Raw genomic sequence first — 20,562 nt, forward strand, 5'->3', positions numbered from 1 at the left:
GTAGCCTCAGTTTTACTATCGGGCTTGGTCTTCTTACCGGACAGCGCTGGATGTGATGTTCTTGGCTGCCGCAGTATAAACATAGTCCCAGGGATCTCCGCCTGATCCTCTCCTCCCGGGAGAGCCGAGCTCGCCCCACCTGCATGGGTTCAAGATCTCCCGGTGGGCTGACCGCAACCTCTGAGCGCTGACACTGAGCCTCCGGTCTGTTCGCGAGAACTGCTCTCCCCCTCCGTCTGGCGGCTTGATCGAGTCGGTTGTCCACTCTGATGGTGAGGTCAATCAGGCTATTGAGAGAAGTGGGGAGCTCGACGGCGCGGATCTCCTGTTGGATGCGGTCAGCCAACCCATGCAGGAAGTGATCCCACTGCGCCTCTTCGTTCCACTTACACTCCGCCGCCAGGGTGCGGAACTCAATCGAGTAATCGGATACGGACCTGTCCTCCTGACGTAGGTCCGTGAGAAGTCTAGCCGCTTCCCTCCCGGCGACGGAGCGGTCGAAGACCCGTCTCATCTCCTCCGAAAGGGCGTGGAACGAGGCACAGCAGCTGTCTTGGTTTTCCCACACCGCCGTCCCCCAGAGGGCAGCCCTTCCCGTCAGTAGTGACAAGACGAATGCCACCTTCATTTCCTCGGTGTAGAACGTGCGGCGCTGCAGGGCGAAGTGCAGAGAACAATGAGATAGAAATGATCGACAAAACTCTGGCTCACCCGCATATTTCTCAGGGATGGGGAGGCGTGGTTCGGGCTGGGAAATCCCCCCGGAGACGATCGGCGGTGTGGGTGGCGTGGGAGGCGCAGCGGGTGGCGGTTGTTGTTGGTGTTGAGTCTGGAGAGCGAGCTCGGACACCTTCGTCACCATTGCTTGGAAGGCTCGACCCATCTCATCTATCGCCTTGTCTTGGCGATCCATACGACCCACGGCTCTCTGCAGAAATTCCTCCAGATGAGATGGGGAGCGATCGCCTGCTGCTTCCATGATGGTCAGATCCTACTGTAACGACAGGTAAAAGAGGAGGAAGCAATTGCAGGCAATCAGATGATGTTTATTAGAAAGAGAGTCCAGAATGTTGGCAATGGCAAGGAAGGTCTACGGTGGCGTGAGAAGAGCTGGATGGTGAAGTCGATGGTGCGGGTGAAGGTGGTCAATGGTTGAAACCAGGAACAGACCGGAACACTGACACGAGGACGACAACACGAACCCAATCCAGCACACGAACACGGAAGACGGAAATCCAACTAGGACACGGAAACATGAGAGAGGATCTGACGGCAGACAGAGAGAGAGGTGAGTGTTTATAGCAGAGTGGAGATGAGGCTCAGCTGGAGCGAGACAATCAACATACAGGTGACAACAATTAACCAAACGAGCACATGGAGACTACGAGAGTACAAATACAAACACAAAACATGACACGGAGGAAACAGTGGATTTCCTACCGTGACAGAGTCCTGCACAATCTATTTAGTCAGGCACACATGCATGGACTATATTATTAGGCTCAACATAAGCCGTCTTTGCTGACAGTCCTCATCCCGTCGTCTGAGTTATTCAGCACACACACAGACTGATCAGAATTAATGTACTTTCTGTGCAGATAAAACCGTTAAAGCAATCTCCTTCATGGCCACCCGGCACAAAGCAACAATAACTTAGTTACCTGCATTCATTTTTTGATGCTGAAGCGTTTTCGCCGCTTCTGGTGAACTCATGTTTTCCACTGATTTCACTGAGAGTTGTTCCTAGCCTTAGAGCACTTTACTCGGTTTAATATCAACCCACAGCAGAGTATGAATGAGTTGATTGAGTGAATGGCACATTACAGTATAGCAATTAATCAGAGTAATTTGGCGTGAGTTAAGCTGCTTTACATCCCTCACATGAGCAGAACGACAGGCTTCCACAAGGACACATGCAGATATACAGGCATACACACTCTTTTAATACAGTAAGTATTCTGTTATAATATACACACATTAAAGACTACAATTTTGCTTATTACATATATCTTTAGATTTAACATGAACTGGGGTGACTGTCACAGAAACTATATCTCATTAACAGTCTATGGGGAAAAACTCTATGAAACATTAACCATTGTAAAAAGTGTGGCCTAAATATTGGCCAGGTACAATCCTCATTTCGCTTTGGATAAAAATTTTAAGTAATTTCACTTCTCAAGTAAATGCCGTTATTCAAGAATGTTTAGATATTTATACTAGAAACAAAGACACAAATACTAAGAATATTGTTTTGAAGCCTCCCAGTCAAAATCCAACTCACTCAATCTTTTCATGCTCCAAAATCTTATAAATAAAGCGGTTTCTAATATTTGACTAAATTATTTCTTTTCTTTTTTTCTCCATTTCTTTAAAATGTTGTAACATTTTTTTAGGGAGGAGATTATTTTTTGACAAAAAAGTTTGAAAAAAATTATCTCGATAATCCAATTATAACCGGCAAATTGCCCCGACAGTGCCTATACCATTTTTATCAACAATTAACACAGGTTACCTGCAAGTGTTTCTACACATTGACCAATGAATGAATCAATGACCAGGACTTCAGTCAGAAGTCCCTTTTTTCTCACCTACTGTAGTTTCCAGATTAAGAAAGCCTACTAAAGAAATATTTAATTAATGGAACATTTATTTTCCTGTCTTTTCCATTACCTACTTATCTAGGCTATGTGTTGAACAAGTGTATATATCCAGGACTGTCTTGAACTATTATCTCTGTCTGTTCCTCGCGTCCTCTAAAAGCACCTCCTCATCCGAAAAGAAATCTGTACGGAGACAGGATGCACCAACCTGAGCGGTCCATCGCTTTCTTCTCTGATTGGTCGGTTAGCGCAGCGGACTGGTATATCGCTGTCTCATTCCGTTCTCTGATTTGTTGAGTTTTGGAGTGGGCGTGTTCAGCGCTCCCTCCGTCTGTTCTCTGATTGGTCGATGAGTCGGTGGGCGGGGACAGCGCTGTCATTACAGACATCCAGGACCAGCGGCGACTAAGACAACAGGGCAACAGCAGTCTCTCTGTCAAACGCATCCGCGCGAGGTGCACAAGAATCAATATTAGTACATCAAGGCTTGAAGAAAATAACAGAGAGAGCTAAAGAAAAACATTGCTCCTGATGTTCTAGTTATTAACACTGACCACAACGGAATGACAGCGGGGGGTTTGCGCATCATCTGTTCCCTAAAAGGTAGGAACATTGTATTATAACATTAATATAATGTAGCCTATAATAAAGCTGTATATTGATACGCAATGTCGTTTTCATTTGCCATTGCATATCCAGTAAAAAACGAGAGCTGCTGTTTTAAAATGAACATTTGCATAGGCTACTGTTTAGATAATGCAAATGCCTTACTTCCATAATACCTTTCTTTACGTCTAAGGTTTATATATTCATTATATTTATTATATTTGTTATAATAACACATTGCTTTGTTGATTTGGCACAGTACATGTAAACAGACAACAGCATTCATCTTTTTCTTATTATTGACATGAAGGTCTCAATGCAGCTGAGCCCATCACTATGTAATCTGCATAGAAAGCAATCCACTGAAGAACAATAGACTGCCAAAACACATCTTGAGCTGCTGTTAGGAGGGTTTGACCCAGACTGATGGCATGTCATTCGAGCAGGTTGTCATGTGTAGGTGTCAGTTGCATATCAAAGAGAGATGTCTGTTTGTGCATTTATGTATTCTTTTTGTTTTGCACACATGGATAGCCATGCACCTGGACACCCACATGCACGCTCACACAAACCCAAAGGGCTGAAGTGTGCATTCAGTGCACTCATTGAACTGAATGTCTTCACACTGCTTTCATAACAGGTTTTGTCTGGACAGGATTTAGCAGGAGAGATGAGAGCATGTTTATATGCAATCTTCATGAGTAACACTCGGATGTGTAGGGTTATACCAGGACGGATGTAATGCCAATATATATGTGACATACATAGTTTACATTTAGCTACCTTTTGAGATTTGACATTGAAGAAGTGCACAATATATACTCAATAACTTTTTATTACACACATTTTTTAAAAGAGGTTTTTGGCTGATGCTGACAAGTTTCGAATGCCCAAAATACACACATTTAATGGCATCAGTCTCTCACTACGTGTGAGTATTCAGACACACACAGCGCTGTCTTTTGTCTAGATGATCATTATTTGAATTCCAACATCTGATATTCAAAACTTCAGCAATCTTTTGGAATAGGTCAGGAGTCTAGTCATATATATATATATATATATTATATTTAATAGTCTAGTTTTATTTAATGAGGTTTAATTTGAGGGCCACATTATTCTGGGCAAGTAACCTTGATCAGGCATGCTGCTATGTTTGAATTAAGTGTTTGAAAAAAGTCCTTTTATAGCATTATATGTGCAGACAGTACCAGTTGCAAACCAGTTTGCTTCCACTATCTGACACATTTGCAAATTAAATAATATAGTAAACTCAAATGATGATAAGTTTTTATTTAATAAGAAATAAAAGTCTTTGAATTAGTACATGCCAGGACCTGAATGGATTGTTAAAAGTGTGTGTTTCATATCAGAATGGAGGCAGGTGGCTGGAGCGTCTGGTCTTGGGTTGTAAAAGTAAGGGTCTGTTCAGACAGAATGCATGTTTCCATTCTAATGTGCTACATTTCCACAATTTTCTAGATGGATGCGTATGAGCGTTGCACTTGCATCTTGCGTCTTTTGCAGCATCGCACACATGAGCATCACATTTTTAAGAAGCTGTGTCAAGTTAAAGAATTTAAACTTTTTTACACAATATCACTCATCAATGTCATTTACAAAACAGGCGTTTCACAATGTAATTAAAGTTGCGACACTTGAGTGCATGAAGTGTCCAACATTCCACACCTCATTTTTTCAGTTATTTAAAGTGCATATTCAAAGTGCATTTTTTTTATATTTGGAATTTTCAGTGTGTGCACACTACTCACACTATTTTTACTACAAAATGTTGATGAACAGTGCACAAGTGTGCGATTTGCAATGTGTTTTGGGTGAATAGAGAAGGTGGCATTTGTGATGTCAAACTTAAAGAAAAGGTCAAATATATTTTAGATAACACCAGGAACATGCATAAAAAGTAAATATGGTCCATTTTGATTCCATGTTGACTTGAAGCTTGTGCCCTGCCTGTGTGGCCTGACCAGCGGGGAGCGTTGTGCTTGCTGTGAAAGCAGCAGAGAGGACGACAGGAACGAGCCTCGAGCCATTGCTGTCTCTGCTGATTTGTCTCCAAGCGTGAACACAAAATGCAGAGACTTGCCAAGCCCACTGCCTTTGAAGTGCTCCATAGCACTGTGAGCAGTGTGTGCGTGTGTGTGTGTGTGTGTGTGTGTGTGTGTGTGCAGGACTCAGAACCAACACAACCAGCAAACAGACCAGCACTAACAGGGCTTATGGGGTTTTCTCAAAAGTCTCAGAAAGCTCAGCACCGTCACAGAACACAGTAGAGCGTGCTATTGCAAAGTGTTGGACTAAAAGACGAACAACAAAACGGTTTATAAGAAGTCGAAGGTGCACAATAGGACCTTGGAAGATGCAGGAGGATGTGACTTCAAAGCAACGGATTTAAAATGATTGTTCATCCAAAAAAGAAAGTTCTGTCATCATCCCAGGGTCAATGGGGTCTGGACTTTAAAATATATTTTATTGTGTTCCACAGAAGAAAGTAATGTGCACAGGTTTGGAATGAGACGAGGATGAGTCAATGATGACAAAATCCCTTTATGGATTGAAAAATGAATAGTTGTCCAAGATTCTCTGGACGTTCCAGATGTTCATTAACTCAGCGCTCCCGCTACACGTGATTGGCGTGGTTATTAATGGTAGAGGGATTTGTGCTGCTAAACCACTGGACAGGCTTATATATCTACCCTCCATACGCTGATTACTCCATAACTCCAATGGCAATCTCAATCTTGTTTTGAATCCTGTCTCGTTCTGTTTTCAGTGCAAGATAAATCGTCTTCATTACAGAGACTGATGGCAAAAGGTTTTCTGAAAGCACACAAAGTCCAAACACCATTTCAATTTCCTCCGGTGGTTTATCTGTCTGCTGCTCGATTTCCATGGGAACAGAGTAAATTAAATGCACGGTCTTCCATGCTGCCATACAAACCCAGTCCACTGAGCATTAGCTGTCAATATCTGAGCAGGTTTCTTCTGTATGTTGGAGTGAAAGGGTAATGGCTTTTTCACAAATAAGAACTAGCCTTTAAATAAGAGGTGTGCTTCCTTGTGTTGAATGTGTACTGTTAGTGTTAGTGTACTTCAATTTTAAAAGAATATACATTTAAAAAAATACTAGACTTTCAGATATTATAATAAAATAAAAGGCTATTTTCAGTACACTTTAGTGACTATTTCTTAAAACACACTTAAGTACACTTTTAAAAAGTAATGTCATGTTAAAATTTGTATTAACAAAGCACATTAAACGTTCTTGATTTTGACTGTAGTGTGTTACTTAATGTTATATTTCAAATAGACTTCTTCATTACAATTGTGTAATCACAAATGTATTTTGATACATGACATACAAAGTTTAATAGAAATGACCATGTATAGTTTATTTTACCATATATGTTTAAATGTAGATGTAGATCCTGCAGTACACTTTTATAGACAATAGAAGTCATTATTAAAATACACAAAGATGTGCTTAAGTACTGTATGTTAAAATCCACTCTTAACTAATTGCATTTAATATGCATTTATAATGCAGTTTAATTGAATTGCAAGTACCACACACTTGTGTACAGTATACAAAAGTATACAAATTGCATTTAACTTGCACTTAAGTATACTATTTTAAAGTGTATTATTTCTGTAAAAATATACTTAAACACTTCTTGTATAATGGTTTTCAATATTCCAACTAACATTATATAAAGATGAAATAAGCTGTAACTTTTTTAATTAAATGTGAGTGATGATTTTTCTGTGAAGGAGTTGATGAAATTCAAGAAAATTCAAGGTGTTATCAGTGGTTGCCAGAAGGTTGCTGTATGGTTACTAAGGCATCTGAGTGTGTGTGTGTGTGTGTGTGTGTGTAGGTGTGTGTGTGTGTAGGTGTAGGTACGTGAGTGTGTGTGTGTGTGTGTGTGTGTGTGTTGCAATGCAGTTATTCAGAGTGTTGCTAGGTACGTAAGTATAAATATATATAGATCTATCTATCTATCTATCTATCTATCTATCTATCTATATATATATATATATATATATATATATATATATATATATATATACAAGGCTCTATATCGCTTGGATCCCTCTGTCAATATAGATTTTATTTATTTATTTTCTCAGCCATTATATTGTCCACCAGTCAAAATCTCAAGTCAGATCGATTCAGAAACTAGCAGCACTCCTCTATCTAACCATCTGCCAACTTGACCTGTCATGTCAAAGATTATGTTTAGAGGTTGATTGAATCCTTAATCCTAAATATGAGAAATTGTGATGCTTAAGGTTGTACAGGAGTTTTCATTCTTTCATTGGAAACGTTTCTTAATGGCTGCAAATTGTAGTTGTACAGCTTATACAGCTTTAAAGCATACGTAAATATTAAGTGCTAGTGCTCACCTCTGAAGGAGTTAAATGGATATTTACAGTGCGAGTGTTAAGTGTGGTGGCCGTAAGAGCCCATATAGCATTGATTAAGCTGTTTGCTGATGATTATTACCTTTTAATGGCTAAGCACAGGAATTTGGCAGCATTGCTTTCTCTGTAGAAGCTGAGGAGGAGAGCCAGAGAAATAAACAGTGAGCACAAGATGATAAGGAACAGGTCAACAAAGCACTGGGCTCAGCACATTGGCAATGGAGAGCTGCACGGAGAAAACTCTGGTACAACATGCCACATTTACTCAAGAGATGAGAAACCGTGTGGGCTGTTGTCTGTACTGTGTGTCCACTGGAAAGACTTGCTTTGAAAACGACATCCAGCCACTGCTAATTATACTCGTAATATTGCAACACCCTAGCAACTACTAAAACTCTTCAGAAACTGCCTGGCAACCACCTAGTGAATACTTCAGAACTATATAGTTGGGAAACAAAATGGTACGACAAAACAGTATGTTCAAATTCATAGTTTTCAGAAAACAGGAGGCGAAAAATAACCGAAAGACCAATACTTCTGCATAAAGTGCGCATTCAGTGGACACTTTACTATCCCATGAGGCCACTGGAGAGAGGGTTTATGAATTGTAGTAAAGTATCGAAACTGATGCTGATAGGTCACATGGCTGTAAAAACATGGAGGTTATAGTATGTACAAATTTCATTCATACTACACTTAGTAGAACATCCTCTCTCTGTTTTTTAGTTGTGAAGTTCAAATTCTACCTACTCTGACAAGTGATTTGGGATGCTACAGAGGTTTCATTTTAGTTTCAACTGTTCAGTATTTAATTTCGTAAATGCTTTTGATGTTTTCTCTTTGGAGGATGACGATTATACACATATCTGTACCAAACTCTTTTTTTTTTTATCATATTAAATTTTTTTTAGGGATTTGCTTTCTTTACATAATGTGTTTATCACTCTCTTTAAAAATTCAAACAGTAAATTGTTTGTGAACTGAAATTAATTAAGCACTCTATATATTTGTTTTCTGTCAGATCAAGACTTTCTTAGAACTTACAGCGTCCTCCTTTCATTTTTGTTGTCAATCGTCCATCCTTGAGATGGGAAGCAGAATGAGCCAGTTTTGTGCAGGGGGTTCAAAGTGTTTGATGAGTAGCCAAAAAAAATCTTTCCTGCAGCTCAATCTCCCTCTCTCTCTCTCTCTCTCTCTCTCACACACACACACACAAACATACAGAGACATCTTCAGATTTCCACAGATGGTGTCACTGAGCAGGAAGTGCTGTCATTCTGTCTCATTCGACACATTATTCTCTATTAATGAGCACTGGCAGGCCTGAAGTGCCATCAGGACTGTAAATTCATTCAGAAATTTCATCAGACAGACTGTTACATTAACAGAAATTCCACCGAGCGTTCTTCGAGCAGGCCATTATGAAATCTAATATCTCACGACGTTCTAATTTTATGCCACAACACTCATGATGCCTTTTATACTGTATTCCCACATATGCTAAAACAACAGATGTTCATATAAATAAGAGTATGCAAACCTACAACTACTACTACTACTACAAAACTTCGCGAGTTTGCTTATCTAAAAGTGCATAATTACATGCAACTAACCCTGAACCAAACCCTAACCCTATAGTTAAGTACATGTTGATAATTACTATTACTCTGTACTTAATTGTATAATTACATTGTAACAAAGACATCTTAAAATCAGGGCAATTAAATGTTTTTACTTTATTGGAATTATATTGGCCACTGGAAACCTTTTCTAAAAATACTATATTGCTTTAAAATTATACAGTAGCTTCAGCAAGCTTCATATTTTAAATATCGTTCATGCTTGCAGCACAAATGAAATCAGACACTAATGAACAGCACTTTAGACTGCCCTAGTTTGTACTATTTGTTGTGCATTGTACTACTTCCTTTATGAATGATGTTTTGTTCTTACACTTCTCTTGTATTCAGCTCATTTGTTGAATCTATATAGTGCATGTTCGCCAAAAACTATGAAAGGTGTTATGCAACATGCAAGCTAGTTTGCCCTCTATCACCTTTTGGAGAGGTTTCGTGATGCGGAAGTAAATATCCCTATGGAACTATGTGATTTTAGCTTTACAAAGGGGATCGGTCAGGGTGTGTGTGCTCTGATCTTTTGTTCTGCTCAGTTCCTCTCATACCGTCTCATTTCGGATACAGCCTGTGATGTCGTGCACATGAAAGAGCCTCCACACAACAGAAAGAAGATCAGTGAACTGTAGGATGCACGAGGTTATGTAAGGACTTGTTTAGGAAGCCTCTCAATCTCTGCAACTTTGATGTCAGTGATAAAGTGTCTGTCCAATGCAAACATGTTCCAAATCCCAAGTTGTGGAAATAATTGTATTAGAGTATTTTATCATGTACTTAAAAAAATTGTTCCCTTCTTTTCCACTTTCCTGCCTTTAGATTTCTAAATCAACACTGTTCTCGTGGAAACTGGTCCCTCCGTCTCTGGAATAATGAGCTCCTCATCCCACATGTCCCGTTCCTCCATTGATGTCCTGGAAGAGCTGCAGCTCATCACTGCTGAGAACCTGGAGAAGCTGGACTTTAATAAATACTATGAGGTCATTAGGGAGCTTGGCAAGGGCACCTACGGCAAGGTGGACCTGGTCATCCACAAGATCAGAGGTAGGTGGAAAGAGAAGGACAGGATGGCTTGGCTTAATTTGGCTTTGGCCTAAATTGGATAGCATAGAATACATTTTGACAGGAAAGAAAGCCTGGCTGATTGGGTGTTCAACAACACGCCAATTGTTCAGTTGATGAAACTACTTTCTAAACCACTTTCAGTGGACAAAAACTCTATTAAAAGTTTTGAATGATATAGTGTATATGTATGCAATTTTGAAGATTGTTGAATCTGTCCCTCACGACCTTTTCATCCATGTAAAATTAAATGTGGTGCATACCCTGACTAGGTCTCGTTGATAGAGTTATATATTTATATCTTGACTATGATTAAGTATTTCAAATCTTTAGCCTGTATTAATTGATGTGTAGGACAAACAATTGGGATATGAAAGAGGTCTCATTTGTGATTTACTTTCCTGTGGGGAATGTTCTCATTAAAGCTGACAAAGAATGTTTGTACACAAAAACGAAATCCACCTACACTCACAAACACACACAAGAACACATTTCTCTCCATCCTGTGAAATCATGCATTATTTATCAGTCATCTGTTATGTTTTCAAGATCCTGTAGATTACCGCAGCTCATAGCTATTGTGCGCTTTCGCACCAGAGCTTTTGAAATGGACGCGAGTCAATCTGACATCGAAGTTTAATGCGTTTATAGTGCAGAGTCTGCTGAATAGATGGTCTGGCATGCAGTTCGTATGAACTCCAGTATGGTTCGGCAAACAAACGCAAATACCATTCTCTATGTAGCATTTTGATGGCAACTCCAAATAGACAAATATTTTCAGTAACACAGTTAAACCTATAAATAATTATAGCTTCAGTTGTAAACAAATGCCGCTAGTATTAATGGTTTGCTAACACACACACACACACAGACACACACACACACAAAACTGCAGTTCAAGAACCAAAAGTACAATACAAATACCTGCTGGTGTGGAATAAAACTCAATATCCTTACTTACGTCTCCCATGAAAAAATAGCTGATGAATCTAGAGAGCCAGTGCTGATGAATGACCAAGTAAGTCTTGCTGGTTTAGCTAATCAAGAAACCTTGGAAAACCAGCAGCCTATTCAACATACAACATACTGAACGATGGTGATGATCATGAAGGCATACCTAAAAAAAACAAAAAATCTCCCAGTTACAATTTTGGCCTCTTTTAAGATGTCCAAATGTTCAGATTAAGACATTTTTTACAATTTTTGGGGGGCTTTGGACGTGGAATGATGCTCTTCAGCCTCTAAAGTGCCCCTGTTTGTCTTGTGCATCCTCCAGATTTCAAAGAGATGCAAAACACACCATCTGTCAGTTTCCAAAATCCCCATTCATCTACTCCTCATTTATTATTCACTGAAGTACCGGCCATACTAAGAGGATGTATGCTGCAGTGCACTGTGGGGGCAGTTCCAGGAATCCACAATCCTGCTAGCTTCAGCACAACTAGTGTGCTGTCATAACATTTACATTTGAGGATATCTGCTCCGATTCCTGACAGTTATTGCATGTAGCTACTGTATATAATGGGATGCCCCTCAGAGGAAGAATGTGTTTACCAGCTAGGATATCTCCCTAGAGGAGTAAACTGAATTTGTGTTTGCCATTTTCCATTTGTATTTTGCTTTAAGCGTCCCTCTGATCTTGACGGTTTCATAATGTTTGTGGGAATACTCAGTATTTATAATTAAATGCTGAAGCCTGGAGGTCACAATCACAGCAGATGTTTCAATCTATATGCCAGTGTAATCATGAAAGTTGCCAAAATTAACTTTTAGCATATATTTGCATTTAAAATGTTCAGTTTGTCTCCTCAGTGTCGTATAATACTTATATTCTCTATAAATGACCCCTTTCTTTAATACTGCATTTCATCCAAATGTGGGATAATCCTTCATCTGACTTGTGGCTATTACAATGTTCTCTTGCCCGATGCTTGTGTAAAGAGACTAGATGTTTATCGTATCACTAGCATGGACCTCTCCTAGCAACAAAACATGCAGAGGATAAACAATGCATTTGTTCGGCAGGTGTACTGTTATCAGCTGAGAGAATCATTTACCGTGTTTTGCACACCTGTTCATGCAAACGTTATATTAATATAACAGGTTATCTCATCTTGCAATGTAGTAACGTTGACTCATTGGTGCATTTCATTTGCTTAAAAGTGAATGTTTATCATTAACTGATTTCAGACACTCATTTTCAGGTGAAAATGAGAGTTGTGGATTTCTGCACAATTTCCCAAGTCAAAAGTCTGAGTTAAAGTGGTGCTAAATCACACGTTCCACTAATTGGTACACAACTGATGATGTGTTACACTTGTGTGAAGATCTGGTTTTGGCTATTCCTCTTTATATAAATACCTATAAAAACAATAAATGATCCATAATTAATTACATGCAAGTAAGACTAAGCCAAACCCTAACCATATAGTAGGTACATGTAGTTTATTAATTTGATTCAGTACTTAAAAGTTGAGATTGCAATCTGTGCTCACGGTTCTCCACAAGGTTCCACCTACTGCAGCCCCAGATTGCCTGTCATCAGTCTAAGCAGGTGCAACTGTCAGCTGCGCGTGTTATAATGAAGGTCCTTTGTGAAGGCCTTTATTTTAGCTATACAACTTCTGCTGTGTGTTGTGTTATGTAATAACAAAGCTGGGGGCGGGGGTTCCTATTGCCATTTGACCTACCTTTCAAGTGCTCAGCAGCTGCTAACCCTCTGCAGTGTGTTATGCAAAGGACCTTCAAAATGTCTTTTTGTTCAAGATGTTGCTAAGACCATGTGAATGACAATCACAGTTTGTGTCTTTTAGGGGTGAGTGAATCTGAAAGATGATGCCTCTCTAATAGACTGGCAGTAAACAAAATATGCTACGACAGTCTCTGTGAACGGATGTTCAGAAAACACTGGAGAAATTGGAGGAATTCGAAAAATAAAAGTACTGATTGTTTTACAAGAGAGAAAAGTGGAATACACATCTCTGCACATGATTATCTAAGTTCTTCCCTATATGCACCAATTACCTTTTAAACATGATTCTGTTTATTGACAGGCTGTGGTTGGACAGCCTCCTGATTCTATTGATGGACGTCATGTGATGCACTAATGCAGGGGTGGACAACATTGGTCCTGGAGAGCCACAGTCCTGCAGAGTTTCACTCCAACCCTAATCAAACACACCTGAAACAGCTAATCATGGGCCGTCTGTGGACCTACGAGATCCACTTTCCTGCAGGGATTAGCTCCAACCTGGATTAAACACACCTTTTTGCAACTTTGTAGTAATTCTGAAGACTATGGCTGTGCTTACACTTGGCATTTAGCATGCGATCACCGTGATCCGATCAAGCAGATCGGATCTTCAATCAATCAATCAGAACATGCCACTTTACAGTCACCAAGATCAGGTGGATAACCAGTCAGATCTGTCTTTCCCCTGCAATATTTAAATAAGTCTGCAGAGAACTAGCATTTTCAGTCGCTGGACATTTTACAAATCAAAGACAAGTGTATGAGTCTAACTAGTGCTCCACACGAGTGTTCTCCGTCTCTCTTCGAACAGTTCGCTAGAGAGGGGACGGGGTTTGCATAACATCCACCTGTGAATGCAGACACCATGGCTGAATTGCGTTTACATTACACTGAGATCCGATCACAGTGTGTCCCCAAATACCTCTGGACCAGGACATGATGATCGAATAAGATTCCGATTAAAATATGCGTTTACACTTGTCTTTTCAGTGTGTATGCGGACAACATCTGGATAGAGGTGACATGTTAATGCCAAGTGTAAACGCAGCCTCTGATAAGCTTGTTAAAGTGTGTTTGATTAGGGTTGGAGCTTAACCCCGCCGGAAAGTGGAACTTAAGATCAAGAGTTGAGGACTTCTGGTCTAAGGGTTACCTGAACGTTATAAGCAGGTGAGTTTTTATCAAGGTCGAAGAAAAACTACAGGACTGTGGCTCTCCAGGACCAACGTTGACCATTAATGCAATAAAAGGTTTTACTGAAAGGAGTGCTGGTGGGATTAATGATGCTGCATAACACAATGTGTTTACTGCATTTGAACAATGCAATTAATCAAACTAGTGTAGCTAGAAGCATATGCATATGCATGCTTTCATGGCCAAATACTTTCATTAAGCAAAAAAAAAAAACATTATTGCAGAAACAACACAAAATAGTGGAACTTGCTTCAGGTTTTCTTGAACCTTTCAAACTTGCTTTAGAATTTGTTAGTCGAAAATTGTAGTTCCCTTGTAAATTGATTTCTCACATTAACACATGACCTGACATTGTCTTGGTGTGACATTTAAAAGAGCATGTTCAGATCTTGCAAGTAGGCCATTAGCTCTGTGTCAGCGACAGAATAATCAGGAATGCATTAAAAGCCGAGAAATGTCAACCTCTACCTATCTCTTTTTATCACCAGGCACGAAAATGGCCTTGAAATTCTTACGGAAGAAAACCACTAAGCTGAAGAGCTTCCTACGCGAATACAGCATCTCTCTCTACTTGTCGCCCTGTCCTTTCATCATCAACATGTATGGCATTGCCTTCGAAACTGATGAATACTACATCTTCGCTCAAGAGTACGCGCTGGCAGGCGATCTCTTTGACATCATTCCTCCCCAGGTGAGACTACAAGAGCTCACATCTTTACTTAAAAGATATATATTAATATTGTGTTCATTTTTACATATGCTTATGCAGTCGATTGAGTCCTTGAAGAAAACATTAAAATGATTCACATCTAAATTGAAAACTAGGTTGTAACACTTTTGAAGGGTAGTGTAACGTGATCTCTATTATAATTCTGTTGGTTGCTCTGGGCGGTCGAAGTTTCTGCAACACAATATTACGTAACTTATTACACATTACGCAGCGGTTTCAGAGTGAATGTTCAGTGAGTGGCACTTAAATGTGGACATATTTTTATGTTTTTTTTTTGTTTTTTTTATTATGTTGATTTAGGTGCATATTGCTGGAGTTCAGAATTGTTTTGGAAAACGTCATACCCGCTACACCAAACTCAACCCTAAACCTACCCGATACTGTCAACAAAATTGAAAGTGATTTAAAAACTCATTCGCTGATGCAGCCCTGTTGTTTTGTCAAATCGTAGTTTCACTGGAGTGCTTCACTTCACAAGTACAACGCCATATCACGTAAGCCACCGAGCAAACCTACTGCATTAGAAAACCCATACAATTGAAGCTGTGTATGCGACACTGATGTTCAATAGTATTCTTTTTCAGATCTCCCAGCGTATTAGAATATTATGAAGTCATAAAATAATATCGTGCAAGGAATTGTGTGAAAGTTAGGTATAATAAAAGTTAGTGTCTAGTGTTCATTTCAACTGGAAATGCGTGTACATTTCGTACATGTAATTTTTTTTTTACATTTTGCAGAAACCTAGGGAGAGCCATGCATTTCTAGTGAGCCTGGCTGTTGCTAGGTATTTGCTACAGTGTTTAACCTTATCTGGTTTCCAAACCTCACCAGTACTGTCCCACGAGGCTGATATCTTGGTTTCCCACCACATGCACACCTCTTACTAAATCTGTTCCTTTCAGTGATTGCCTGAGAAGAGCAGCAGTGTATTCAGTTGAGAATGTCCACTGTGTTCATCACACGGGAATAACTGAGGACATTATGTTCCCTGCATACTTTTTGCTGCATTACAGAAAGCCTTCATTTTAGGGTGATCAGGTTTTCTGTTGCAGGGGCTCATTATGCTTCAGATTTGTCTGTCTGTGAGAATTATGATAGCACCTGTTATGTAACCACAAGGTATTTAGTCGTAGTGTCTAATCCCGTTTTCTTTCCGCTCTCCTGTGCGTAGGTTGGACTGCCGGAGAACGTTGCCAAGCGGTGTGTGCACCAGGTGGCGATTGCACTGGATTACCTGCACTGCAAGAAGCTGGTGCATCGTGACATAAAGCCGGAGAACGTCCTCATCTTCGACAAGGAGTGCCGGAAGGTGAAGCTGTCAGACTTTGGCATGACGCGGTGCGCTGGCTCTCCAGTGAAGCGGGTGAGCGGAACCATCCCGTACACGGCTCCAGAACTGTGCGACCCCAGCCGGCAAGAGGGCCTGTGTGTAGACTACAGCACTGATGTGTGGGCTTTCGGCGTACTTCTGTTCTGCATGCTCACTGGGAATTTCCCATGGGAAAAAGCACTCCCAACTGACGCCTTCTATGAGGAGTTTGTGCGCTGGCAGCATCGGCGGAGGCGAGCCAGCGCGGTGCCTTCACAGTGGCGCCGTTTCACCGACGAGGCCCTCCGCATGTTCCGATGCCTGCTGGCCATCGAGCAGGACCGCCGATGCTCCGTCAAAGAGGTCTTCAACTACTTCAACCACTGCTGGATGCTCGACACGGAGAACGGCAACACAACCCATGTCTCGGGCAGTAACGGCAACAACGGCACGGTGATGAATGGCCGTCAGGCTGAGCTCAGCTCTTCTTCCTCTGAAGAAGATGAGTTGGTGGACCGTTTGAAGCAGCAGAGCTTGTCGCCTGTGTGCGGGGTAGCTAAAAGAGGCATTGTCATGGAGCCGGTGACGGCGCACTACTCCTCTACGTCCACGAACAGCCCTGCTTCCACTGGTGGCTATGAGCGCATCACCCGGGATAACAACGGCAACAATGGTCGAATCCTAGTCACGACACCAATTGAAATATGCGTGTAGACAGGTCACTGCTTCATATTACCTACCATGCACATATATTTGGGATGACGCAAACGCGTCTGAGGAAACGTTGTTAGCTGACGCACAAATGCTCAGCATCCCAAGAAGTGCAGACAGCTTGAAACTGATTTCCTGATGACGAGTATCTCTGAGGGAAGTCTACAGACTGTGTCTCAACCACGTTTTTCACGTACAATTAGACCAAAACAAAAGCAACTTTAAAAGAATAGAAGAAAAAAAATTCTCTTTGCGGAAATATGAAGCAATATGTTGAATTTTTGTGAAAACAGTGATTTTGATTTGGAACTTGAGAGGGAAAGAAAACTGCAAAAACATTTCATGTGGAGACTTGGTTTCAGAAGCGCAGTAAGAACTGTGTTGGTATTGTTTCGTGCTTGTGCATAGCTGTAGTCAGTGGATATGACTTTTGAAGCTTATTGGTTACTTTATAAGTGTGTTGTATTATTCATTTCGGTCTTTATTTATTTAATATTTTAGCATTGCAATGTTAAACTATAATTTGCTGAGACTGCACTTGCCAAATCTTAGTTTGCTCACTATTAAACCAAAACTGGCAAGAAAAGATCACTTGATTTCAGACGACTGTTAAGGAGGTTTGATGGTAGATTGAAAATCTATTTTTTTTTAAGTTACATATAGATGCAATCCATATACAGTGTGTAATTAAATTCTGTCAAGGAGATACTTTGCCCTTCTTGCATTCAGAAACAGTTCTTTAAAGGGATATGGGGGTGTAACCACAAAATGCAAGAGTGATTTAGACATGATGGCTACTGTAAACACGCTTCAAAAACCATTTAGGCACTGTGTGTTCATATACTCATACAGTATGGAATGATACTACATTACATACTTTACATTATTTACTCTTTTTGCATTCTATCTAAACATTATGGATGGAATCCTGAAAGCACATGTACGCCACTGAGATGTTTTTTTGGTTTTCTCTTACTCTTACTCTTGGAGAAGTTCCTGTTGGATGTTAGTATGAAATTTGGCCAATGTGAGATTTAAATATTTATTTATGAATTTTTGTTAATCAGATGTTTATAGAGAAAAAGTGATGCTTAAAAGAGAATGTTATGCTTTCCAGATTTGCAAAGATCTCGTTCACAGATGTCTTGATGACATACATGTGCTTACTGGGTGAAGGATTTCTCAGGTATACCATACACTGTGTAATATTTAAAAGTCAAGATGAAATCTGTGTCTACCTTGTTTACTTTCCTAATGCATGCTCCCAGTCTTACTTACCAGTGCACATTATTCAAAACAATTTTTTCCCCCAAAAAAATGTCTGCTACTAAACTGATTTTCTTTTTTGATTACTTAAAATACTTTCAAACCTTCCCCTCCCACCACTTGTCAAAATAGATCAATTCAGTCTACCGCCTCCTTCATTTTTTTTCTCACTGAGTATCCTGTTTTACATTAAAGTGTCAAGTGATAGTTATTATTAGTAAAATTATTTGTGAAATGGTTTCAAACACCATTTAATGTTGTCTTTAACACCTAATATGTTGCTTGATGCGTAGGATGAATCTGTTAAATGAAAATGGCATATTTATGTTTCATGACTAATGGGGCATTGATGTCCAAAAAAAAAAAAATGCTGCATATCTGTACAAGATTTTTTATTTGGACTATTAATTACATATAACAAATGTTGCCAGCTGCTAAAATGTTATACTTTGTGGTTTTATTTAAATCCAATCAATTGGAATGTACCCTGTTCCACAAAAAGTCTTGCGCAATTCAAAAAAAAAAAGTTTTTCATATTTTATTTAATATTTTGTACATTTTATTATGACATTTGTTCAATTTCATACTCTTGTTTGAAGAAAGGTAGCAAAAGAAGTTAATTTGTCGCAACTGTTTTGATCTTGTGTTGTTAATAGGCAAAACTTAAAGTGTCAACAATGTTTGAAAGGGCATTTTGCATGGGTATAACAGAAGACCAATGTAAGAGAATGGTATCTACTTAGAATTGTGACAATTATTGTGTAGTAATATTTTAAATTTAGGGCAAGGTCGTATAACTTCGCAAGTTCAGTCAAAAAGGACAACGTGAAAGGACATAAAGAAAGTTTATTTTTCTTCATGTGCAGAACATTGAACTTATATGGCCAGGCAACATCAATGGGGCATTACAAAACATATTGATGTGCTCACACAAAATAACCATGAAGAAGCTGAAAGACATTTTAACCCTGCAAAATGTGTGAAGAAAACAAGTCAAATGTGAAAAGTTTTTTGTTAAAACGACAAAAGCAAAAACTGACATTTTAATGTGTTTTGTTTTCCAGAAATATTTGCATGAATCAACATTGCTCTGGAGAAACATTGTAGAAATAAACATTAAAATTACTGAAAGATGTGGTTTTTTTTTTTTTTTTTTTTTTGTGCTCCGGCAAGATTCAATTTTTTATTTTTTTAAATGCTCCAAATGCAATATCTTTTTCATGCCCTACCATACTAATCTGGTTTATCATCCTGCTCATGATATCTGAGGCCATTTCACTCTCTTTACCAGTCAAAAATCTTGAGCATTGCTGTCCACTTGTTTAACAAGATAATGTCTACTGGGAAATAGATATAATTTTAATTTGTTTATTTTAAAACAAGTTTAGTTAAACAATATTAAAATTCATGACTAATGCAGTTATTGATATCTGCCAATGAGCCAGTGAACGATACATGCCCAAAAATGTTAAACATGGTTAGCTTGCCCTTTTTCCTCACATATTTTTAGTCAAAACCCCTCTTTCTGTATTTATTCCATTAAAGTGTAGAAGTGTATTCTGTCCAAGTACATTTGTCTTTAAGCAGCCGTGTCCATGAGAAAAGATATTACCATAAGCAACTACCATAGATATTAATAGAAATGCTATTGGATATTTTTTTTTTATTAAATAAATCAAATAATTAGTTAAATCTACATCCACATTTAAAAATTATAAAATCACGTATTTATTTGTAAATACTCTCTCTTTCTCTGTACACTAACATTTCTGAAAATGTGAAAAAAGTTCTATTTATTCTTCTGGTAGATCATTTTATCAGCAAAATATCCTTCCAAATCTTTTGCCACAGGACCCATGCTACCTCGTGGCCAATTCGTATGTTTTGTGAATTTCGTTTAGGGAATGTTCCCTTGAATATGAATTTCCTATAAATTTTGCACCTTGTAAAATGCTATAAATTTTTCTCAAATAATATAACTTTGTTCAAATATGGTAGTATGAATTTGTACAGAATAGATAGATACAGAATATAAGTACAATATGTATCATATGACTAAACATACGTCTTCATTTTCAAATACTTCAGTTTTCACAGTCCATACTACAACATGATTACAAATGTAACTACTTCTGATTCGTATCGATGTAGACAAAAGATCAAATAGATAATTAATTAAACTAAAATATGCACAGAGAGATCAGAGAGTTGGTGAAGACTAGGGCAAGTGCTGACCAGTTCCCTTACACAAA

General features: G+C 39.1%; 1 protein-coding gene across 1 annotated transcript; it reads left to right on the top strand.

Annotated features, from left to right (window-relative positions):
* The first annotated feature begins 2,977 nt into the window (after positions 1-2,977).
* LOC113047562 (serine/threonine-protein kinase SBK1-like) lies at positions 2,978-19,441 on the top strand. The gene is made up of 4 exons (XM_026208938.1): positions 2,978-3,206; positions 10,103-10,327; positions 14,780-14,982; positions 16,196-19,441. The coding sequence occupies exons 2-4, from the start codon at positions 10,156-10,158 to the stop codon at positions 17,045-17,047; spliced, it is 1,227 nt and encodes a 408-aa protein (XP_026064723.1). The 5' UTR covers positions 2,978-3,206; positions 10,103-10,155; the 3' UTR covers positions 17,048-19,441.
* The last annotated feature ends 1,121 nt before the right edge of the window (positions 19,442-20,562 follow it).

Source organism: Carassius auratus, chromosome 28 (genome assembly GCF_003368295.1).
Source record: "Carassius auratus strain Wakin chromosome 28, ASM336829v1, whole genome shotgun sequence".
NCBI classification, from domain to species: Eukaryota; Metazoa; Chordata; class Actinopteri; order Cypriniformes; family Cyprinidae; genus Carassius; species Carassius auratus.

Bases quoted from the DNA above. Each gene is read 5' to 3' on its own strand.
- LOC113047562 (XM_026208938.1), top strand. From the start codon at position 10,156: ATGAGCTCCTCATCCCACATGTCCCGTTCCTCCATTGATGTCCTGGAA. The intron at 10,328-14,779 runs GTAGGTGGAAAG...TTTTATCACCAG, and splicing joins GGTCATCCACAAGATCAGAG to GCACGAAAATGGCCTTGAAA. The intron at 14,983-16,195 runs GTGAGACTACAA...TCCTGTGCGTAG, and splicing joins TTGACATCATTCCTCCCCAG to GTTGGACTGCCGGAGAACGT.